This window comes from Acanthochromis polyacanthus, chromosome 6 (assembly GCF_021347895.1).
Source record: "Acanthochromis polyacanthus isolate Apoly-LR-REF ecotype Palm Island chromosome 6, KAUST_Apoly_ChrSc, whole genome shotgun sequence".
Classification (NCBI taxonomy): domain Eukaryota; kingdom Metazoa; phylum Chordata; class Actinopteri; family Pomacentridae; genus Acanthochromis; species Acanthochromis polyacanthus.
In genome coordinates this window covers 8,577,412-8,601,921 of record NC_067118.1, presented here as the reverse complement: position 1 = coordinate 8,601,921, position 24,510 = coordinate 8,577,412, and the positions used below count along the sequence as shown (strand labels likewise).

The following is a 24,510-nucleotide window of genomic DNA, read 5'->3' as shown; positions in this document are numbered from 1 at the left end:
TTAATCCACATCCTAGACAGGTGTGGCTTAAAGAACAATGGTCAGAAAAAGTTATCACCGACACAGACATTATCCTTAGATAATTTAAAATGCAGCTTTATTCAAATGACACAATGGCACAAATGACTAGCTTTGAGTAAACGTGTCCAACAACGTGATCCCTTCCTCAAAGATATCCACCAACTTCAGGAAGAGTTGGACAACATTTCATAGGAAGAATCAACAACTTCATTAACTCTGTAAAGCTGTGTGACTCATTACTGCCTTGTGATTTCCCTGCTGTAAATGTGAACATTTTAATTTCCAAAACGGTGGCTGTTTCAGGACATGCATGACACTTACTCCCCTATGTTAGAAAGAATAGACTGAACTGAATGAAATATTACATGATGTGTTTATATTTTTGTTCCATAAATATAACAGTCTCCATGGAATGTACTAATTTTTTCATATGATTGATTTGTTTGGTTTAATTTGTAAAATAATAATAATAATAATAATAATAATAATAATTAAATAAATTAATGTTTGTGCTTGTGGAATTTTGTTTTATAAAGATATGCATTGAGATGATAATAAAATAATAAAATAATATCAATTATATAATGGTTGCTAGCTGTGGTAGAGGGATATTTAGTAAAACCAAATAATACACACTTATATGACAGAGTAAATATACTGAGAGATAAATGCACTGACTGACATCTTGTCAGAAGTTTGAGAATAGTAACACGACTAAATTAAAATAATATGTTCTGTAAGGTATTTTTTAAAAAAGGTGGAAACAGCATTAATGTCTTGTAGATCTCTCTCTTAGCAGAAAGAAAAACAATGACTAATATTAGACAATATTGAAATGTTAAAATTGTGTTCTAACTCCTCTTTTGTTAAGTTTTACTTCTTCTTTTACTCCTTTGTAAGGTGCTTTTCATGTACCTGTAACACAAACACACATTTAATATTTTTAGTTTGGAAAAACTGACTGACAATGTCTAAAACAGTATGTTAGAATGTTGGATTATTGTAATGTTTAAAAATGAAATCCTCAGCTCACAGTTACCTTTTAAATCTGTTTCCTGTGTGATTTCTTACAAAAGACAAGTGTTTAAGAAGCCATTAAATGCATTCACACAATAGCACTCTCACTATACTGATATCGCAGTTTTTTTTATCTTAAATACACGTAAATAACCGCTGAGACTTGAGCAATAGTTACCGCTGTTGATTCTTTCACTTTAAAGCACCTGTTTTATATCATGTTCACTTGTTTTATGTTGTGCTTCATGTTTTTTTTCCACAGTTATTAACATTGTAATATATGTGTCTTTTCTTTAACTGTAACGCATTAAGCAGGAAATGCACTCCAAATCTCTTTTTATCCCAAATGCAATGACAACAAAGACTTTCACTTCTCTTCCTGATGCTGTGATCAGCAGCACATGTTGTCTGGAGATGCAGCAGCGTAAGGGCCTCATGCTTTATGAATGGTGTAACAAGGGAGGAGTGGGAGGGTCCCTGTAACTGGAGGAGCTGCCGGACTTGTTGGTCCTGTTTCCACCCTCAACTCTCCCTGTTTCAGCCGCCGTGAGCTCAGAGAATCCACGGCACTGCAGCAGGACAGTTTCCTGAGAGAATAAACAGAGGAAAATGGAGCTAATGAACGGAGAGAATGTAGCTCTGAATAAACTGGGTGACCCCGAGGTAAGCAGCAGATTCTAACACATCTCAACCCACACAGCTCAGGGTTAAGGCCTAAACCGGCTAAATCATGTAGTTTAATGGCAACTTAAGACTGAACAAACTGAAGAACATTTGGATCTAAAGATTCAAATATAGCTTCATAAAGTTATGATACAACTGCATCATTGGTGTAAAACTGATAACTTTAAACATGTATCTAAAATGATTTTATTGACATTAAATAGCAAAATGTGTACAGTTAATAAATATCAGAGGAATAATAGAACTTTTTACGTTACAAGATGAATACGATTGCTCATCCAAGTATTAAAGTATTAAAGAGCTCTGAGAGGCTTTTCTTGTTCAGTCTAATAGAAGGAAAACAGTCAAAACTGTGTGTGTAGTTGGTGACACTGGCACAAACAGGACAAAACCTGTAGAAATGTAAATATGCCCATCAGATGCTAACCTCTGAAAGGTCTAGAAGACACAGCAGGTTACCATCAGTGATGATGGATGGATGTCATTTGTATTCATTTTATTGACCTGGGTTTATCACAGTTATTAGCCATACTGTACAAACAAAACTAGAGGGCGTCCCTAAAGTCTGGACACAGAGGAAATCTCATTAACGATCAATTATTGCCTCCTTAAATTAAATCGGGCTTTGTCTAAAGAAGAAAGAGTTGACCTGGTACTTCTAAGATAGGGTTAGGGTTAGGGAAGTGATTTTTTTGGGGCTAGCAGGAACTTTAACCATGAGCAGTTCTTTAGTTTCAGCTGATACATTTAGTCGTCCAGAATGGGGTTTGTCCATGACACTGTCTGGTTCTTTAAACTCTTTAACCACCTCCATAGAAAAGCCAAGTGGAATCCTCCTAGGATGACGTGCATTAAATCCATCTGCTATCTTTCCATATGTCCATCCTTCATGTCCACTGAGAAGAACCAGATCAACTCTTCTTCTTTGACAAAACCAGATTTAATCTGTGGAGCCAAAAAAATTACAGTTAATGAGATTTCTTCTGTGTCCAGACTTTAGGAACACCGTGTAGAAGGGCAGTTAAAGAGCGTATAATAGCCAATGCCCAGTCTTATCATTACATAATTTACCATCTGAACCCAAAAACCGGCCAGCAGATTTCAAAGAAGTGGTGCCTTTTTTAAAAAATTCCAAATTAACATCATTTATCAGAGCCAGAAACTCTCAAACCAGAAAAAGACATCAGATTTTCAACTTTCCTATGGTATTTGTCACGCTCTTCCATTAAGAACTTTCACTAAATCTAAACCCAAAATTGAGATATTTCCTCCAAATCAATGTACTCTATATGACTTATATAAAAAATTGTCAGAAATAAACCACTTGGACTGAATAGATTCTGTAAAACAAACAAACAAAAAAAAATTCATTTTGAGAAAAATTCTGAGACTTCTTGGCTGACCTGCAGGTAGTGTTTAAAGACAGCAGAGAGGAGACAAGAATTAAATCAATTTTGAAATAAAGGTAGCAAAATATCTATAGTATATACACAGTGTAGTATCTGTAGTAGCCGTTTTACCCCCAGTATTGGTAAAGAAAAAAAAACAAACAAAAAAAAACAAACTGTGGTCACTTGTTGACTGCATTTTTTTTTTGTAAAATAAACAAACTCAACTGTTGTGTTTCTATCATTTTTAGTATTGTAACTCCGTCATACTACATAAAAAACATTTCTAAGCTCTCTCTACTTCTAGTCATAGCTATTCTGTTTCCATAGACATACAGGACTTAATATTGCAGTAAAAAATGAGCCCACAGTGAGTAGAAACGTGACCTCAGACACTGCTTGGAGTTCGAGGGTTGACCAAGTAGTGCGGATCCCGTAGCAGCTGTAGAACGGTGAAAAGGTTTTTGTCTGAGTGTTACATAACGCTGAAGACTCTTCTAAACCACAGCTTGATCCAATAAGTCCAATAACATTCAGAGAATCTAAAGAAGCTGTTTGAGTGTTAGCTAAAGAACAACGGTCACAAAAGCTTCACTGGCTCGACAGAGGAGTTTAATGATTGAACTCCAACATCCCAAAGTCAGAAAGGTGTGCGGATCATCCAGGTACCTCATGAAATAAAGTTTTTTATTGGCTCCAAACAACTTTCATTGAAATGAATAAGGTAAAGTCATGTATTTGGGCGACATATTGTTTGACAACTGTAATGTTATTGACATGAAAGTATTTGGTATATTATTGGCAAAAGTTTAAAAAAAACATTAAAAAAAATGTTTAAAAGTGTGACCACCCACCAGTGATGAATGGATTGATATTGTACAGGAGGTTTATATTATAGAAAAGCTGCAAAAAGAGAAGTTCTATAAGATCAGGACTAAATGGACTGAGGACGTAAAACCCATACGGCGTGATTTCTCTTAAATCTGACCGTAACTACATACAACCAGCTCTCTTTGTCTACTTTTTAAATTTTATCTCTTAACTGTTGCTAAGATAATTACAAATGGCTGACTCCTCCGTTCTATTGTTCTGCATTAAAAAAAAGAGTGATGTAAAAAATGAAAATATTGGAAAGACAACACAGTCCTTGGTGCTGTAAATAAGACATATTTGGAATTGTAATAATTTGCCTTTTCAATTTAAATAAAAGGAGAATTTTAAAAAAGAAAACATTAGTCTTTTGCCATACTGACAATATGTAGACTTTCTGATTCTTATTCCTATTCCTAACCCTATCTTCATTGAAAAAAATGCTTTTCTTTCAAAAATAAAGACATTTGTAAGTGACCCCAAACTTTTGAATGGCAGTGCAAGTAGTTTTTTTTTTTTACTCTTCTTTTGTCTGTAAAATAAATAAATAAATAAATAAATAAATCAAAATAAACTAAACACTGATATCATTAACAAAGTCCTCCAGGATCTCACTGATTATTGTTGCTGTTTTGAAGTTCACTTTCTGTGATTGATTTTGTGACTGATCACTTTCTGGGGATAAAGGGGCAGACATAATAAGACCTGTCTTCTTTCTGCTCCCTTTCATTCTAGTTTGGAGAATGTTTGTATTTACGTAAAACTTTTTTTTTTTATTTTACAAATGAATAAAACAAATCAAATCAAAATGATCATTATGATGGGTTTGTCCTTCATGTGGTTTTTAAGTCAAAAAGTCTCTCTTGTGAAAAAGCTCCTTGAAAGTTAAGTGTGAGACGAAAAGAAGAAACCTTTTGTGTTTGGACACCACTGCTCCCAGTCTCTTTACTGGAGTATCAGTGGCGACACAACCCAGTGTGAGGTTTGCGTTTCTTTCAACATGAATGAAAGCTTTGTGACTCAGAGTTACACACGTGGACAAAATTGTTGGTACCCCTCAGTTAAAGAAGGAAAAACCCACAATTCTCACTGAAATCACTTGAAACTCACAAAAGTAACAATAAATAAAAATTTATTGAAAATTAAATAATCAAAAACAGCCATCACTTTTGAATTGTTGATTAACATAATTATTTAAAAAAACAAACTAATGAAACAGGCCTGGACAAAAATGATGGTACCTCTATAAAAGATTGAAAACTATTTGACCAGAGTGACATGATTAACTCAGGTGTGTCATTTAATTGACATCACAGGTGTTTCCAAACTCATAATCAGTCAGTCTGCCTATTTAAAGGGAGACAAGTAGTCACCCTGCTGTTTGGTGAAAAGGTGTGTACCACACTGAACATGGACAACAGAAAGCGAAGGAGAGAATTGTCCCAGGACATCCGAAAAAAAATTATAGACAAACATCTTAAAGGTAAAGGCTATAAGACCATCTCTAAACAGCTTGAAGTTCCTGTGACAACAGTGGCTCATATTATTCAGAAGTTCAAGACCCACGGGACAGTAGCCAACCTCCCTGGACGTGGCCGCAAGAGGAAAATTGATGACAAATTGAAGAGACGGATCGTTGGAATTGTATCCAAAGAGCCCAGAGCAACCTCCAAAGAAATTAAAGGTGAACTCCAAGGCCAAGGTACATCAGTGTCAGATCGCACCATTCGTCGTTGTTTGAGCCAAAGTGGACTTCATGGGAGACGACCAAGGAGGACACCACTGCTGAAAAAAACTCATAAAAAAGCCAGACTGGAATTTGCAAAAATGCATGTTGACAAGCCACAAAGCTTCTGGGAGAATGTCCTTTGGACAGATGAGACCAAACTGGAGCTTTTTGGTAAGGCACATCAACTCTATGTTCATAGACTCAAAAACCAAGCATACGAAGAAAAGAACACTGTCCCTACGGTGAAACATGGAGGAGGCTCAGTAATGTTTTGGGGCTGCTTTGCTGCATCTGGCACAGGGTGTCTTGAAAGTGTGCAAGGTACGATGAAATCTGAAGACTATCAAGGCATTCTGGAGAGAAATGTGCTGCCTAGTGTCAGAAAGCTTGGTCTCAGTCGCAGGTCACGGGTCTTCCAACAGGACAACGATCCAAAACACACAGCCAAAAACACCCAAGAATGGCTGAGAGAAAAGCGTTGGACTATTCTAAAGTGGCCTTCTATGAGCCCAGATCTGAATCCCATTGAACATATGTGGAAGGAGCTGAAACATGCCATTTGGAGAAGACACCCATCAAACCTGAGACAACTGGAGCTGTTTGCTCATGAGGAGTGGGCCAAAATACCTGTTGACAGCTGCAGAACGCTCATTGACAAATACAGAAATCGTTTAATTGCAGTGATTGCCTCAAAAGGTTGTGCAACAAAATATTAAGTTATGGGTACCATCATTTTTGTCCAGGCCTATTTCATTAGTTTGTTTTTTTTAAATAATTATGTTAATCAACAATTCAAAAGTGATGGCTGATTTTGATTATTTAATTTTCAATAAATTTTTATTTATTGTTACTTTTGTGAGTTTCAAGTGATTTCAGTGAGAATTGTGGGTTTTTCCTTCTTTAACTGACGGGTACCAACAATTTTGTCCACGTGTGTACACCCAGGTGTGATGTCTCATCTACCTCAGCGACAGAACGGAGAGAAGCCTGACAAAATACCACTGATGTCTTTCAACCTTCTGAACTCCAAGCGTTTTGTCACATTTTTACTCACTGTGGACTCATATTTCACTAAATATAAAGTTCTGCAACTCTATGAAAACAGAACAACCATGACTAGAAATAAGAGAACTCTGAAATAAATCTGTGCAGCAAAACAAAGTCACACCACCATCAATTATTTAAAAAAAAGATAAAAAAATAAAGTTGGATTTCTTTGATTATTTATTTTACACTAGTTTAAAAAAGTCTGAAATCAATATATATAAAATTTTCCATGTTCCCACAAGAGCTACCAACAGAAAAAAATGAAACTGCAGCTCCACATGCTAAAAATGTTGTAATTCTTACATTTTCAAGTTGTTCTCATACTTTTCAAAAAACATAGGCTGCAATATTCCATGAATTTTTGTCATGTGACTGTTGACCGCATCAGAGAAACTCACAGCTTTTTAGTTGTGCAGAGGAGCACAAAATATTTGGTTTTTTACAGAATCTGGTTAGACCAAATGATTTGTTTTGGGGGAATTTTTAAATGGGTGAGATTTTGATAAAATATCAAGATTTTAAGCTCAGACGTGGTAAATTTTTAACACAACTGCCCATCACACAAACAATTCTTTCTGTTTGTGACTGTCATTAATGGTGTCATTTTGGCTGTTTTTTAAAAATTTTTACAAAGATAAAATGCATTTTAAACATGCCGGTGAGTTTTTGTGTTCAGAGTAATTTTCTCTCAGTCTGAGGTTGATTGTTCTACCAACAGGAACAGTTCGTACATCCTCAGGTTTTACTTCAAACACACAACCAGTTTCAGCCTCTTTTTCTACACATGAATGCATTAATTCATGTGGAAAAAGAAACATTCCTGCAGCGTGTTGTGTCTTGTTGCCTCTCTGGTGAATCATCGCTCTGACACTCCCGTCTTTGCTCTCAGAGCCACACCTGAAGAAAAATTATGAAACTCATATCTGTGTTTGGAGAACACCATAACAACGCATGGACTCATGTGCAGAGACATGTGACAGGGAACAAAAGAGTGTTAAACAACAGTCCCAATTTATTTTTACTGCCAGCAGCACTTTTTACATGTTTAAATTCTTCCTTTCTAACACTCATATCTAAACAATAACATGAACATTATGTCTTCTCAGTAGTTTGTGTACTTTTTTTTGTAAACACGGTTATTGGTTGTTACTTTAACAAATTACGTTTGTTGTGTTTTCCAGGATATCAAACCATAAAACAAACCAATCCCTGACAGAACATGTGGCAGTATACACAAAAAAAATAATTAAATAGAATCAAACAACACTTACAAACACACACATACTTAAAGATAAAACGTGGAAAAAGTTGAGAGGATAAAACTTTCAGTCCTCAACAAAAAAGGCCTAAAAAGAAAAGAGCACAAATATATCCACACAAATACATAGACACTATAGACAATATTTCATGATCAAGTTTAATATTAATTGCAACTTCAGCATAATTGCCAGCGTTACTGTTTACTTGTCTATTCTAGCCTTATTTTAGCTTGTTTCAGTTATTATGTCTTATTGCTGTCTACTTTTAGACTTTTTATATTGTCATTTGTTTCATCTAAGCAATATCTGGAACAAGAGCTTCCTTTGGGATTAATCAATGCTTATCTTATCTCTATCTCATCTTATCCCTATCTCTACCTTGTCTTAGCTCTATCTTATCAAACCTTACCTCTATTTTGCCGTAACACATCTCTGGATCTATCTCATCTTATCTCTGTGTTGTCTTACCTTACCTTATCTCTATTGTCTTACCATATTTCTATCTTGTCCTACCTTATCTCCATCTCTACATTGTCTTAACTCAATCTTGTCTTATCTTATCTCTATCTCTCTCTTATCTGTATCTTACCTTCTCTCCATCTCATCTATAATTCTATATCATCTTATCTCTATCTCATCTTGCCTTATCTCTGTCTCTACCTTATCATATCTTAACTCTATCTTATCTCATCTCTATCTTACCTTAACTCTATTTTGTCTTACCTTGCCTTATCTCTATCTTACCTTACCATGTCGTATCTAACCTCATCTATTCAATTCAATTCAATTCAATTTTATTTATATAGCGTCAATTACAGTCAAATCGTCTCAAGACGCTTTACAGAACCCATATGCCTGACCCCCAGAGCAAGCCCAAAGGCGACAGTGGCAAGGAAAAACACCCTTTTAACAGGGAAGAAACCTCGAGCAGAACCCGGCTCTATATAGGGGGGACCCATCTGCCTGCTGGCCGGGCGGGTTGAGAAGGACAGAAGAGGGCAAGGGGGAGGGATGGGAGAAGAGGGAGGGGTGAGAAAGCAAGGAAAACACAACACACATTTGAATACATGCATGACAGGATATGTGACACAGACAAAGTATAAGCTAACATTGAAAACTGACTCATAGTTTACTCTTATGATGTACGGCTCTGACATTAAACATACTCCTTATATAGCTAGCAGTAAAATTCAAACAGTATGTAAGTTAGCATAACAGTATATTGAAGGCGATGCAGAGTTGACTCGTGGAAAAAGGGAATTGGAAGCAGAGGGCTGGTGGAAGGTCAGTAGCAGCATCCACAGTGGACATGGTGGAGACTGGACCAGCTGGTGGAACATCGACCGCAGATCTGAAGCATCCAGCTCTGGGACCAGGGACACTCGGAGAAATAGCACAGGGGGAAACAGAGTGAATGTACTGCAATAACGGTATACATATTAAATGTAAAGGTAGATAGAGAAGGGCTCAGTGCGTCAAGAAAAGTCCCCCAGCAGCCTATAGGCCTATAGCAGCATGACTAGAGGCAGAACGAAGGGACGTCCAAGAAGGAGTCAGCTGTACAATGAAGACACAAGCCGAACCTCTGTGGGTCACCCAGTCAGCCCCAACTATAAGATTTGTCAAAAAGGAACGCTTTAAGCCTGGTCTTAAAAATAGAGAGGGTGTCTGCCTCCCGAACCCAAACTGGGAGCAGGTTCCACAGGAGAGGCGCCTGATAACTGAAGGCTCTGCCTCCCATTCTACTTTTAGAAATTCTAGGAACAACAAGTAAGCCTGCAGTTTGAGAGCGAAGAGTTCTACTAGGATAATAAGGTACTATCAGATCTTTAAGATATGATGGAGATTGGTTATTAAGAGCTTTATATGTCAGAAGAAGGATTTTAAATTCTATTCTGGATTTATCTCTATCTTGTCTCACCTTACCTTATCTCTATCATATCTTATTTCCATCTTACCTTACCATGTCTATATCTCTTATTATACCTTCTCTCTATCTCCATCTTGTCTTACCTCTATTGCATCTCTTATCTCGATGTTGTCTTACCGTACCTCTATCTTAGCTTTTCCCTATCTACATTATCTCTATCTTACTTTACCTCATCTCTCTTATCCCTATCTTATATCTTTATCTTATTTAACCTTGTCTTTATCTCTCTCTATCTTGTCTTATCTTACCTTACCAGTGCTTACCTCTACTTTTATGCCCTTGCAGACCCAGACAGGTAAAACCTATCGTTCCATCAACATCAACCACTATGCCACCAAGAAGAGTGCAGCTCAGAGCATGCTGGACGTCGCCCTACTGATGGCCAACTCGTCCCAGCTGAAGACTGTCATCTACGTTGGGCCTCAGTATCGGTTCTACATCCCTCTCCTCGTCCTGCTGTCTGTGTCCATCACACTTCAGGTCATCGTGGGGCTGCTGCTCGTCTTCATTGGCAAGTGACTGTTTACGAGGAAATATAGAGGTTCTGGAGGGTGTATAGCCCTCAAGGATGCTGTAAGGATAATAAGTAGCTTGTGTACTACCAACCACGAATGTATGGAACCTTTTGCATCCTTCAACTGTGCTTGAGCACAACTTTTTTATTAATTCGTGGCCCCAACATATCATTTTTTCACACGTTTTGGTTCATTTGTGGACACAAGATGTTTCTCTCAAAGTCTCTGTGTCTTTAAAGTTGCTACTCTCTAAGTCTTTCTGGTTCTCCTGTGCATCAGTGTTTCTAATGTGTCTAATTGAGTTTTTGTCATTTCATAATTCTGTGCCTGCAGTAAAGTACGATCTAAACGACGTGAGGAAACACGCGAAGCTGAACTGGATGAACAACGTCGCGACCGTCTTCGTTTTCTTCACAGTCCTCATCAACATCTTCATCACGGCACTCGGATTCGAAGGCCAACATCTCAGGTATTCCTCCACAGAACAAATACAATACTAACCCTCTTTTCTCACTGTTCTAAACTCCTGTTGTCGTTTTTCTTCACAGGCAGTCACCGTCAACGGTGATGTCGATATCAGAGCCTGTGATATTGCCTCTGCCGGACAACCTCAACGTGACTGGTGGCAATTAGACCAATCTCTGGATTGAAACTTTGAAAACTGGAAGGTTGTGGTGTGACAGCAACCATTTTGTGACTTCACATGAGCTCTTTGTCCATATCGTGTCTATATCTATATCGTGTTCGGCCAAAGATTCAACATCTGGACCAAAACGTTTTAACCCTGAATCGATCTAGTGGATCACACCGAGGCCTTTGTGAACCAAGAAAAGGACTTCCAAGCAAAACCTCAGCATCAGCAACTATCGACTACAACTCTGCCAACGACTAACAACCAAAAACCTCCTTGTAAACACTTCACAACTGCCTTATCTTTCCTTAAACAGATGCAATCCAACTCTACTGCAGTGAACTGACTCGTCATCTTTGCAGTAACGAATCAAGCACACAATTTGCACATTTTTTTCCATCAATTTAAATGTACTTTTTGTAAATATAATACTTTTAATACTTCCAGTTCATGTTATATTGGTGGAATTGAGCTGGTTTCTGGTTAAAATAAATGTATTGTTGATGTGTGTTGTATGTTTGTCTCTTATTCTGCTGTTAAGAACATTTCTACAATTAATTCTCTCATGTCCAGTGTCATGTTTTGTTGTAATTTTATTGCAAACTCCTGATTATATTATTAGAAAACATAAACAGCAGTCGGGCGTCCTTTGTACTACATGACATTATCATGTAAACATCTCACAAACAAGAACAAATCTGTGAAGAGTACAGCTGTATAAAAAAATCAAATACACAATAAAAATGCTTGGCATGAAAACATAGTGCAACATTTTAAAGAAGAAAGCAAAGAAATTAAAGTAGAAAGCAGCACCGCTCAAAGATTAAACAACATTTTATTATTCCTGAAGAAAGTTCTTGATCTCTATCAACAAATCCCATGAAAGAACCCAAACTCCGACTACTTTTTAACTCTAAATATGTTCAAACTTTCTAAAAAAAACTGCTCAGCAATTTCCTAAAACAACTGGCCACTGTATTTTTTTTTGTTTTTTAGCAATAATTAGAGGAAGCAGTGCATTTATACTAAAGCACAGGTATTTGGGGCAGCAGCTGTAGACCGTATAATAAGAAACAGACGTAGCTTTGAGGTCTGAAAAGTGAGAACAACTCACTAGTACTTTAAACCTGCACACTTTCAACCAGCCACCAGGGGGCGACTCCTCAGGTAGCAAAATGAAACCGAATTATATCAGAAAATTACCCAAATTCTCACTTGATTTACTGCCACAGTAAAAAATTTTCCTGACAAATTTATGGTGCCAGTTGCTAGTTTTGAGACTTTTTATACACAAAATGATCTAATTTTGTAAATTATGATAAAAATAGGTGATAAAGCAGGTCATGTTTTAGGGCAAGGCTTCCTTGAGAACGTGTTGAGGGCAACAGCAGCTTTGAAGGTCAGGGGGAAACCTTTTTGAATGTGAAGCAAAGTGCATCTTTAACTTTTAAGACTAACTGTGTTCTGATACCTCAGCTATTGTACTGTTGTGGCGGAAACTGCGGTTTCTCTCATGTATCGAAATACATACGATACGCATCAAAACGTGCACACTATTCCACTTAGCACAAACCGCTACTGTAGCGCCTTGCATAGTGTTCTCGAGCCCTTAAATGTTGACTCAAGGCTTTAAAAAAAAAATCTACACAAGAAAAAGAGACGTTACTGTGGCTACGTCCATCTTTTATACAGTATATGGCGGCATGGTCCCAAATAAACCGGTGTGTTTATCCAGTGCAGCCCTGGAGCTCACTGTTTTTGTTTTTATCTTTTCTTTGGCACATAACAATAATAATAATATGTATAAGGCGTGGAAAGGCAGACTACAACTTCTCTCGTTTTGGTCATTTGATAGGATTTGGTGACGCTGTATAAGAAACATAGAATATTGGCAGCATTTAAAACTTTATTGTCATATTACTGTTCTACCAGAGTGTTTCTAGGCTCCACAGTAGTGGAACTCCGTACTGGAATGAGGAAAAACCCCACTAAGACATTAACGGAGAAGTAGTGGAATGGAAAAGAAAAAAACCATGACATCTCATTAACACACGAAGGAATCTCTGCTTGTGTGTTCGGTTTGTTCAATAACTGTTCATCCGACCTTCTTCAAACTTTGCAACACGCAATAAAAGCAAAACGACAAGAAACTTTTAGAAGTATTTCACACAGAGGTCAGCAATGTGGCGCTCTGTAAGCAAAGTAAACTGGAATATGCCTGCTGCAGAAAGCATCCCAGAGCTTTATGAGACAGACAGCACCATCCTGTTTACCTTTAGAAACAGGCTGTTTGGTTTATAAACATGGAGAATGTGTTGTTTTAGTGTTATCACTTTAAATGTGTCTCCATGTACAGTAAATTCTTCACTGCTGCTCTTATGGTAATGCAAAGTTACACCATCTACCTGCTGTTTTATATTTTCTGTCTACTTTAGTGACTAGAGCTACTGTTTCAGGTATTTAGTTTACCCGACACTGATGCAAAAACAGGCGAGGAAGAATCCTGGTTGCCAAAAAAAATCACGTGGGGGAAGACTCTTTAATCAGGATTTATATTTGATGGTTTGTTCGATATTTGTGCAATACTTTTGCATCCCATCTGAGTAGAGTAGCTGTAGTTTAAACCGTCACTGAAATGGAAATACTCCTGTAAGATTATTTTTATTTGATTTTTTAACACTGACTTTGGCAGGAAGTAGCTAGTTTTTTTAAATGTCCATTTTGATACCCAAATTTTGCAGCGGTGAAGTGAATCCAGGTCAAAACCACTTTAAGTCAAAATACTGATTCATTGATTAAATTAATCCGTGTGTCCTTTAATATTCGAGGTCCAGTGTTTTTCTGATTGAGTCTGTTAATGATATTAACAACAGCAGCGACGCGGTAATGAGGTTAAAATACTCAATGACTACTTAGGTGAGTTTTTGATATTCATTTTGGGTAATTTGTATGTGTAATAAAAAAATAATCTTGAGAAAAATTCATGAATTTGTTGTCAGTTGAATCGACTAACAAACAACCGTGAGATAAACAGCTGCAGAGGGAAGACTGTCTCTCAGCGGTGTTCGCTAAATGGAATGATTTGAGTTTGAATTTTAGCGTTTTCATGACCAAACGCAGTCTGAAGTCGTTTGGATGAACAGTTGGTCGTTGATATGAAGAAAACTGTAAACAACGATAGCGGAGGTCTGTCCTGAACGGATACAGAATCAGATCATTGAAGCTTAAAAGGGTTTCCTTCATTGTTCATCAGGTGGCAGTAGGCGTAGTAGCAAACGGCTGCTAACACCGCTAGCAGCAGCAGCATCCGAATCACCTTCCACAGACCTCCTCCTGACGTCTTTCTGGCCGCTGCTTCGGGCCGACCGCCGGATCGTATTGCGCTGCGATTGGCTGCTCTGTAGGTCACCTGAACAGGAGGCCTGAAACACAGCAGGAAGGAGGAGATTTACACGACCATGAAAAAGTATGGGGTCACTTTGGAATGTCCATATTTTTGAAAGAACAGCAGTTTTTTTTCAATTAATATAATCCAGAAAACAAAGTCCAGATATTATTAATGCGGTAAATGACTATTCCAGCTGGAAACGTTTGATTTTTAATGGAATATCTCCGTAGGGGTACAGAGGAACATTTCCAGCAACCATCACTCCTGTGTTCTAATGCTACATTGTGTTAGCTAATGGTGTTGAAAGGCTCATTGATGATTAGAAAACCTTTGTGCAGTTATGTTAGCACATGGATAAATGTGTGAGTTTTCATGGAAAACATGGAATTGTCTGGGTGACCAGAAACTTTTGGACGGTAGTGTAGGTCAGGGAATGAAATTATTAACTCAAATATGCCACTAAATCATATGGAAATACTCACTCAGTATCTTGGTCGGATTCCTCGTCTTCTTCTTCATCTTCATCTTCATCTTCTTCACCTGGCAGAGCGTTGCCTCGTCGTTTCAGGCTGAGTAAAAGAATATTTAACATTTAAATTGCTGTCATTTAGATTAACCAATACCGCTGTCCACGCTCACTTTGTTATATGTGGTTATTTATACTTTACTTTAGTATTTTAATGATTTAATGCTAAAATTTTCAATTTTCAGACTGAAAGTTGTACTGTGCTGCATTTTTACTATTTAATGAACAACATTTATGTGTAATTAAAAGTTATTTTACAGAAAGTGAAATAAAAATATATAGTACCGTTCAAAAGTTTGGAGTCACCAGATAATAATCACCAAGTTCAATTGCATCAGGCTCAATAATCCACACTGTTCTGACTTGTGGCATTGATATTTTTCTAACTGATTCTTGACAACATTAATTTAAAAATAAACAAATTGGACTGATTATGTATAAAATTTCTGGTCTATCAATACTGATGGAACAAATACAGGAAAGTTATCTTTTAATTAAACATTTATAAAACATAAACAAAAGCATATTTAAAAAGTTGTGTTGAAATTTGACAAGATTTTGAATTGTACAGTAAATTTGTATCAGCTCTAAGTATTGGTTAGCGACTTATCTGATTATTTATAATTATGACTGGCCTAAAAGCTTCACATCGTCACCCTGTAGTTCTTGTAAACGCAGTTCAAAGGCTTTACAACTGATGCTTTAGGTTTAATTCTTATTTATTTAGTTTTCTCTTGATGATAAAACAACCATAAACCAGCAGGTTGATAGTGTAATGCAGATTTTTCACCAAAATACCTACAACTGGCTCAACTTTAGGCTTGATTTAAATCTCCTGTCTTCACTTCTGTCTTGTTTAAAACTACTAGAAGCAATTTTTACAACAAATTGAGTCAATTTAAACTGAAAAACGGCAGATGTGTTCATTTATTAACGCTCCATTTACTTCAGTACTTTTATTTGAGTCAGATTTGGAATGCAGCTGCAGTATTTGTAGGCTGTGGTTTTGGTATTTAACAGGTTTATCTTCAGGTAATTATAATTGTCAATCATCAGTGTCTCTGAAATGCCTTCTGCTGTTTCTTTATGTGTTGAAACTCTACTCACACGTTGGTGTAAACCTCCTCTTGAGCCTGTCACGATAAAAGAAGGTGTGTCGGTGAGATTCATTAAAAGACGGGAGGAGTTTGACTGGAACAGACAGAGGGATAAGCAGACAATCAGGACTCACCGGACTGTGGTATGTGACGTAGGTAATTTCCTCCTCTGTGAAAAACAACAAACACACACATTAGGAGGCTTTAAACCTCCCTGTTGTTCAAAATCCATCTGTAAACTCTGATGCAGATTCATGTTTAAGAATATACAATTCTACAATTTCATTTAGCAGACGCTTTTGTCCAAAGCGACGTACAACACAAGCAAGAATTCAGACATAAGGAAAAACCTGTAGTAAGTGCAAAAAGTGCGATTGGTCAAAGGTGTTGCCATCAAGTTGCAGAAGAATTGCCACCCCCCACTTTCTTTTAAACTTTGTCAGCGCTAAATAAGTGCTGGGTTTTGGACCACCTGACTTATTCTACCCCTAAGGTGGAGTCAGATTAAGTGCCTAGGTGTTCTCTGAACAATTGAATCTTCAATTGTCTCTTAAGAGTAGAAAGGGACTCAGCAGAACGCACAGAGTTTGGTAGTTTGTTCCACCATTTGGGAACAACAGAGGAAAAGAGTCTGGCTAGAGATATCGAGCCGTGCTGGGCTGGAAGCACCAGGCGTCTCTCACATGCGAAGTGGGCGTGAAGGGGAGTAGACCTGATAAGGGAATCCAGGTAGGCTGGGGCCATTCTTGTAAATGTTTTGTAAGCCAGGAGGAGAGTTTTGAATTTGATTCTGGCTGCAACTGGAAGCCAGTGAAGGGAGATAAACAGGGGAGTGACATGAGCTCTTTTGGGCTGGTTGAAGACCAGACGTGCTGCTGCATTCTGGATCATCTGTAGAGGTTTGACTGTACATGCAGGGAGACCTGCCAGAAGAGAGTTGCAGTAGTCAATGCGTGACATCACAAGAGCCTGAACCAGAAGTTGTGTGGCCTGTTGGGTCAGGAAGGGTCTGATCTTCCTGATGTTGTAAAGGGCATAACGACAAGATCGAGAAACTGAGGCCACGTGAACCTTAAAGGCCAGCTGGTCATCAATCATGACACCCAGGTTTCTGGCTGAGTTTGTGGGCACAAGTAGGCTCGAGTGAAGTTGGACACTGATCTTAGGCTGAACAGATGGACAAGCTGGAAAGACCATGAGTTCAGTCTTAGACAGATTCAGCTGAAGGTGCTGTTCCTTCATCCATGTGGAGATATCAGCCAGACATGCTGATATCCGAGCTGAAACTGTTGTTGTCAGGTGGAAAAGAGAGGAAAAGCTGAGTGTCGTCAGCATAACAGTGGTAGGAGAAGCCATGGGAGCGGATCACTGCACCAAGTGAGGTGGTGTACAGAGAAAAGAGTAAGGGACCAAGTACTGACCCTTGAGGGACCCCTGTTGATAGGTCGTGTGACCTTGACACCTCCCCTCGCCATGATACTCTGAAGGATCTGCCTGTGAGGTAGGACTTGAACCACAACAGGACAGAACCTGAGATGCCGAGCTCAGAGAGTGTGGAGAGGAGGATTTGATGGTTCACGGTGTCAAAGGCAGCAGACAAGTCCAGCAGCAGTAGGACAGAGGACTGACCAGCAGCTCTTGCCAGCCGCAGAGATTCTGTGACTGATAGGAGTGCAGTCTCAGTGGAGTGATCGCACCTGAAGCCTGACTGAAAAGGGTCAAGTGTGTTGTTGTTCCGCAGATGTTCAGAGACCTGGTTAAATACTGAGCGCTCCAGCATTTTCAACAGGAATGGTAGAAGTGAGACTGGCCTGTAGTTTTCAACCTGGGCTGGGTTGAGATAAGGCTTTTGATAACAGGCGGTGAAAGTGACACCGAGACGGCAGGAAAACTCCCAGTGTTGAAGGTTGGTGTTCCACAGTCATTAGAAAGTCTGTCATTTTGCACTACTGTGTGTGTATACAGAAATATTCTCCTCCAGATGTGTAAAGATCTGTATACATTTATTTTTATTTTATTATTCTCTTTTCCTTATTCCTAGAGTGACACCAACAGTCAAAACCAAATTCCTTGCATGTTGTGAACATCCTCGGCCCTTAAAGCTGATTCTGATTCTAACAGATTTACACAATGTTAAGATCAGCTTCTCTGTTTGTTTCTACATTTTAACCTGGATGGTGCTACAACAAAGAGGCAGATGGCTGCATTTGATACTGCTCCTCACTCATTTCAACAGGCGGCACCACCTCAGTTACAGACCACTAATTAAACTAATTACAGATTATTTTAATAACCCATTAACCAGGCTGAGTAATTTTTAATGAGAAAAAATTCTCTTGTGTTCCTCGTTTAATCCTGTGTTGTTGACATTTTTATCAACTCGGGTTGTTTTAGACGTGCTGTATCAGTAATCTAATTTAAATTCTCAGATTTAAAATTTCTTTTTCTCCTCTCAGACAATAAACTAAATATCTTTGACTCGTGGACAGAACAAGAGTTTTGAAGACGCCATCTTTGTCTTTTGGAAACACTCCCTTCAAAGTTTTGTAATATTTTAAGAACCAAACAACTAATTAAATTGAGAAAAATAACTGATTTAGATTAGATCACAATAGTTGAACATGAAAACAATCATTTGTTGCTGCCTTAGTTTACTGATCTCTGACGCAGCGCATCTTTTTTTTTTTTTTTTTTTACATGTGATGCTTTGCTTAATCAACTATTCTATCATATTATGACATTCTAAATTGTCTTTTGTTTGTGACTGAGAAACTCTTTTGCTCTTTTAAGGAAGAATCAAGTGTTTGCAGTTGGCCTGAACTATTTTGGTTGCTTTGAAACTTGGTCTTAAGAGTCCCAGTTGGGCAGGTTATCAATACAGCAAAACAAAAACAAAAAAGGAAGAAGAAGAAGCGATGCATCAATCAATACGTTATACATTCCAATGAGTCTAAGTGTCCATATTTCCCTTCAATTTAGACACTAACGCTGCATAATGCCATCTAGAAAACAGTCCGACTTGTTTACTGTCATGTATAAATTAAAACCAACTAGAAAAGCACTCAGAGAGTGCAGTGCTCCTCCAAGGTTGTTCATTCCCCCATATGGCATGATCAGAAATGCAGCATTTATTTATTAGTTACTGATAATTACAAATCATGGCAACGCAGAATGTGTCCCATTTAATATAGATGCACCCACAAACTAAATGACCTTACACTGAGCCCAGGCGTGTGTTGTGCATGTGTACGTTATGCACGGATACTGAATCACGTGGCCTAAATATGTAGCGGGTGACAGGAATTGATGGGACACAGAAACACCTCCACAATTTAATCAATTATTCCTGGTATCATTTCCAACAGATAAGTCCTGATAAGTCCACAGCGGTGGATTTTTAGTAAAATCACAATCATGTGATCGTCAGCAGGTAGTGTTCACTTGTTGCCATAGTTATTACAGTTATGCCGTGCCGCTATCTCACAATGACACAGAAATCTTAAATAAATCCATGGATCCAGACTATAAGCTGCATCACTGCCAGAATCTAATCACTTGGTCCTTGTGTCATTTCTGACCTTCCCTGAAAATGTCATCCAAATCCGATAGTCTGTTTTTGAGTAATGTTGCTAACAGGCAGACAGACAGACGGACAAACCAACGCCGATCGTCGCTTAACTCCACCATGCTCCTTGGCGAAGTAATAAAAACAAATCCATTAAAACAAGTGCACCACCTTCATAATGAACAGAGATGAAGCATTAAAGTCAGCGCTACAGTTTCAGCTTCAGATCTGCATAAAGTAAGGCTGCCTCTCTGTCTTTTAACACTGAGCTCTCTCGTTTGAATAAACTTTATTGAACTGTCAGTGGACAAAGCTAACGGTGGCTAACTGGGTGTTTACGTTCAGTTTCAGCTCTATAGGGGTGGCTGGTCGAGTGAACTGAATGGTGGAAACAGAGAAGCCTCGGATCACGACGTGTAGCGTGAGTTAACACAACATCATGAAACTCAGAGTGTCTGCAGCTTTAAAGGCTGACAGACAACAACTGGTGCGCTGCCAAACATTCTGGGTGGAGATCATACTCTGGATGTTCTGTTTTGGGACCGGAAATAAATAGAAAACACTCTCATGATGTCAGTGATTAGATCTAGTTGTGTACCAAACCGAGGAAGTCTCATCCCGTACAGAACAGTGCTAACATACAGTTACAGCTCTTGATTTTAGTAAAGTCAAAATTCAAGCTACAAAGCCAAATATTCTCTATTTTGTTAGCATTATTTTAATCCATACATATAACTGTTGAACAAAACTACTGTATTCATTATGTTTTTGGATTGTTCTCTTCTGGCAGGTCTCCCTGCATGTACAGTCAAACCTCTACAGATGATCCAGAATGCAGCAGCACGTCTGGTCTTCAACCAGCCCAAAAGAGCTCATGTCACTCCCCTGTTCATCTCCCTTCACTGGCTTCCAGTTGCAGCCAGAATCAAATTCAAAACTCTCCTCCTGGCTTACAAAACATTTACAAGAATGGCCCCAGCCTACCTGGATTCCCTTATCAGGTCTACTCCCCTTCACGCCCACTTCACTCTGCATGTGAGAGACGCCTGGTGCTTCCAGCCCAGCACGGCTCCAAATCTCTAGTCAGACTCTTCTCCTCTGTTGTTCCCAAATGGTGGAATAAACTACCAAACTCTGTGCGTTCTGCTGAGTCCCTTTCTACTCTTAAGAGACAACTGAAGACTCAATTGTTCAGAGAACACCGAGGCACTTAATCTGACTCCACCTTAGGGGTAGAATAAGTCAGGTGGTCCAAAACCCAGCACTTATTTAGCGCTGACAAAGTTGGGGAAAAAAGGGGGGGGGGGGGGGGGTGGCACTTCTTCTGCAACTTGATGGCAACACCTTTGACCAGTCACACTTTTTGCGTCTTACTACAGGTTTTTCCTTATGTCTGAATTCTTGCTTGTGTTGTACGTCGCTTTGGACAAAAGCGTCTGCTAAATGAAATTGGAGAATTGTTTATTGGACAAAACTGGATATTTGAACACATCACCTTTGATTCTAAGTGAGAAACTAACAGATTAATTGTAAATACAGGTGAAGCAGACTGTGAACATCGTACCTTCCTCTCTGTAGTACGTCTTATCAGAAGATGGCTTTGCTGGGGCCTCCTTCATCGCCTTCTCAAGCTTCTTCTCGTACAGCTTCCGAGTGGAGCCTGAGTTTACAAAAACACAAAAATGTAGGAAGAGTTTTGACGTGTGAAATGCTCAAGCTGACAAATCGAAGGTTGAGTTTTCTTCTCATTAAGGTGTTAAAATGTAGGGTTAAATATGAGAATATTTACAGCTTGTTACAAAAGAGACATTAAAGTTTCTATTCTGAATAATTCTACATTTAGTGACTGTGTGAAAGAATTGACTAACTTCTGTTGTTTTTCTATACATCACTTCGCAGTAATTTTATTATTTCTACATTAACAAGTAGAGTATTTTCTCTAACTAGCAATCAATGACTATTTTTTTTTTCAGAAAGACTATGTTGAACACATGCCCCCAAGGTAGAAACTCAACCCGTTATTCCTGAAAGCTGAAACCTGTGATTTCCAATTAGTCTAACTGCAGGAACAGCAGAACTTTCTCCATTTTGGACCTATGTCTGCATCATGGCTCAAGCAGAGAGCACTGTGCCATCTATAACTGACTTTCAGTCACCATGTCAGCCAGTATTTGGATAAATCCACAGGCATTCATCTGTAACCATCATCACCTCCAACACCTTTTTCACTCATCACACCATCACCTCTGTTCTCCACTGTCAGGACTGTGCATTCATTGTAGCAGTGCTGGCCAGATTCACAGCAAACATCTGAACCAAACTAATCTATCTCGGTCTCATCTGATCAGATTAATGTGTTCCCAACATTCATGAGACTTTGATTCTTTTTTTTTTTTTTAATCTCACAGTTTTATTTTGAAGAGCAAGTGAGGGTTTTAACAAGTACAGCATTTTCTCTTACTAACAAACAACAACTATTGTTTGTTTGTTTTTTTTGTAGAAATATTATACTGAACTCATGCCTCAAGGTAGAAACTCTAACTAAACCTGTGATTTATAATTAGTGTAACTGCTATAAAACAGCAGAACTTTCTCAGTTTTGGAACGATCTTTGCATCATGGCTTCAGATGAACGAGAGTTGTCAGAGGTACTGAAAATATCTCATTGTGGTGCTTCACAAAAACGCAAAATGATATAGAAAGATCGAACAAATTCTCAGGGGAAGCACAGTTGTAGCAGCAATGAGGAGGTAGGAGATTATAAATAGCAATCAGAGTTTCTGTGACAGCTCAGACAGCGTGAGGGACATTTCATGACATCAACCTCTAGGATGGCATTCAAGAAAAAAACCCCTCACTTGCTCTTCTGAATAAACTAAGATAAAAAAAGAAAACATGAATGAAGTCTCATGAATGTTGGGAACACATTATCTGATCAGATGAGACCGAGATAGATTAGTTTGGTTCAGATGTTTGCTGTGAATCTGGCCAGCACTGCTACAATGAATGCACAGTCCTGACAGTGGAGAATGGAGGTGATGGTGTGATGAGTGAAAAAGGTGTTGGAGGTGATGATGGTTACAGATGAATGCCTGTGGATTTATCCAAATACTGGCTGACAAGGTGATTGAAACTTAAGTCTGTGGAAGCTTTGCAGAGGAGGAATGTTCTGGTAAAATAACCGTCCAATGCACAAAATCACACAACAGTTTCTACAGAAAAGAGAAGAGAAAATCATGACCTGGGCAAGTCTGTGTCAAGTATGTGATAGAACAGGTATGTGGCATTTTAAAGAGAAAAAAGGTTGGGCAACACAACTCCTCTGGCAAAAAGAAGCTGAAAAATATAGTTTTTTAAGAATGACAATGAGAAACCAGGTATCCTCCATACTGAGGCGGATTGAAGCTGTCATCAGAAATGAAGGTTACTGAAAAAATAAATCCAACTTTTTTGAGGTTCTACCGTGGGACATGCTTTAAAAAATACATCCATTATCTAAACTAGTAGTTTTTCATTTTATCTAGCAGTTAATATCCTACTGCTCACCTTACAGGTACTGAGATGTACAAGTTTGAATTATTTGACATTTAAGTGTTATTGCACGGGGGTGTACTCACTTCTGTTGTGTATGAATGAATGTAAATGTGCAGAAAAAGAAAGGTTTCAAGCAAAAGTTCTGTTTTTGTGTCAGTGTGTAGTTTTCATACCAACAATGGGTCCATGTTTGATTCCATATTCAGTCAACAAACTGCTGATCTCCTCATCACTTTTCTCACTCAGAGACATCTGCAGATTAGATAGATAGATCGATCGATCGATCGATAGATAGATAGATAGGAGCAGCATGGAGAGGGAGGACAGGAAGGAGACTCATACATTTTTCTGCCTGTCAAGCCTGCAGTCCAGCAGGAAAACTTAACATTAAAAACACTGGTTGATAGTAAAGGCAAAATCTAAAGAAAAAAATTCTTCATTAAAGACTATTATTCGAAGTTACACAGTCGTACCGTTTATTCTTAACGCATTTTTTAACAGTCGCCCAAAGTATGACTCAAACGGACTTCGCGGCTTTTTTTTCTCAAGCAGAATGCAGCAAACACTAACGGTTTACGACAACAAATGGCAGATTAGCTTGTTTTGCTTTTTTCAAAGCTAACGTTGAACTGAGAAGGTTTCTCTTACCTTAGAAGACTTCAGGAGCTGCGGGCTGAGAAGCAGCGGGGAGCTGAGCAGAGAGAGCAGCAGAGGGGGCGGAACTCCTGCCGATGTCCGACCCACGTAACTCGGCACACCTACGGATCATCCAGCTAGCCTAGCCTAGCCTAGCCGGGAATAGCTTAGCTGGGACAGGAGTAGCCCAGCCCAGCCTAGCCTAGCCTAGCCTAGCCTAGCCTAGCCCAGCCTAGCCTAGCCAGCTTTGCTCAGCTGTCAGTATTCTTCTTCTTCTTCTTTTAGTTTAATGGCAGTTGGCACGCAACTTTTAGGTGCATTACCGCCACCTTCTGGAATGGAGTGTGGGGCAGGAAGGCCCCCAGCAGTCCTTAAACCCTCCCTCTTAAACCTGTTCTTTCCATAAATAAAAGCAATGCTCTAGCAACATGTTTCAAAGATAAATTACTCAGTATTTCCCTGACCTCGAATTTGATTTTACTATCACAGATTTTCCTCTTGAATACTCTTCTCTGCTGCTGAAACTTGGGGCAATAGATCAATACATGCTCAACATTCTCCTTCACTCTACAGCATTCACATTCCCCTGTATTATTTTTTCCAATAAGTCTCAGAGTGCTATTCAGCCCTGTGTGCCCGAGTCTTAATCGTGACAAGACATCCTCCTCTTTCC

At 38.6% G+C, this 24,510-nt stretch overlaps 2 protein-coding genes across 2 annotated transcripts; one reads left to right on the top strand and one right to left on the bottom strand.

The window, feature by feature from the left end:
- The first annotated feature begins 1,592 nt into the window (after nt 1–1,592).
- On the top strand, nt 1,593–11,606 carry si:dkey-93l1.9 (uncharacterized protein LOC562339 homolog). Its single transcript, XM_022219966.2, has 4 exons — nt 1,593–1,701; nt 10,231–10,456; nt 10,794–10,929; nt 11,009–11,606. The coding sequence occupies exons 1-4, from the start codon at nt 1,648–1,650 to the stop codon at nt 11,091–11,093; spliced, it is 501 nt and encodes a 166-aa protein (XP_022075658.1). The 5' UTR covers nt 1,593–1,647; the 3' UTR covers nt 11,094–11,606.
- A 60-nt stretch (nt 11,607–11,666) lies between these two features.
- On the bottom strand, nt 11,667–24,096 carry emd (emerin). The gene is made up of 7 exons (XM_022219964.2): nt 23,850–24,096; nt 23,375–23,453; nt 21,232–21,327; nt 16,237–16,271; nt 16,113–16,138; nt 14,962–15,048; nt 11,667–14,513 (listed from the first exon to the last, which is right to left on the bottom strand). The coding sequence occupies exons 2-7, from the start codon at nt 23,451–23,453 to the stop codon at nt 14,306–14,308; spliced, it is 531 nt and encodes a 176-aa protein (XP_022075656.2). The 5' UTR covers nt 23,850–24,096; the 3' UTR covers nt 11,667–14,305.
- Between the last annotated feature and the right edge of the window lie 414 nt (nt 24,097–24,510).

Excerpts from the sequence above, each read along its gene's own strand:
- emd (XM_022219964.2), bottom strand. The coding sequence starts at position 23,453 with ATGTCTCTGAGTGAGAAAAGTGATGAGGAGATCAGCAGTTTGTTGACT. Across the intron at positions 21,328-23,374 it reads CAAACATGGACCCATTGTTG|GCTCCACTCGGAAGCTGTAC; the intron begins GTATGAAAACTA and ends TTGTAAACTCAG. Across the intron at positions 16,139-16,236 it reads ACGTCACATACCACAGTCCG|GCTCAAGAGGAGGTTTACAC; the intron begins GTGAGTCCTGAT and ends TTATCGTGACAG.
- si:dkey-93l1.9 (XM_022219966.2), top strand. The coding sequence starts at position 1,648 with ATGGAGCTAATGAACGGAGAGAATGTAGCTCTGAATAAACTGGGTGAC. Across the intron at positions 1,702-10,230 it reads ATAAACTGGGTGACCCCGAG|ACCCAGACAGGTAAAACCTA; the intron begins GTAAGCAGCAGA and ends ATGCCCTTGCAG. Across the intron at positions 10,457-10,793 it reads GCTGCTGCTCGTCTTCATTG|TAAAGTACGATCTAAACGAC; the intron begins GCAAGTGACTGT and ends CTGTGCCTGCAG.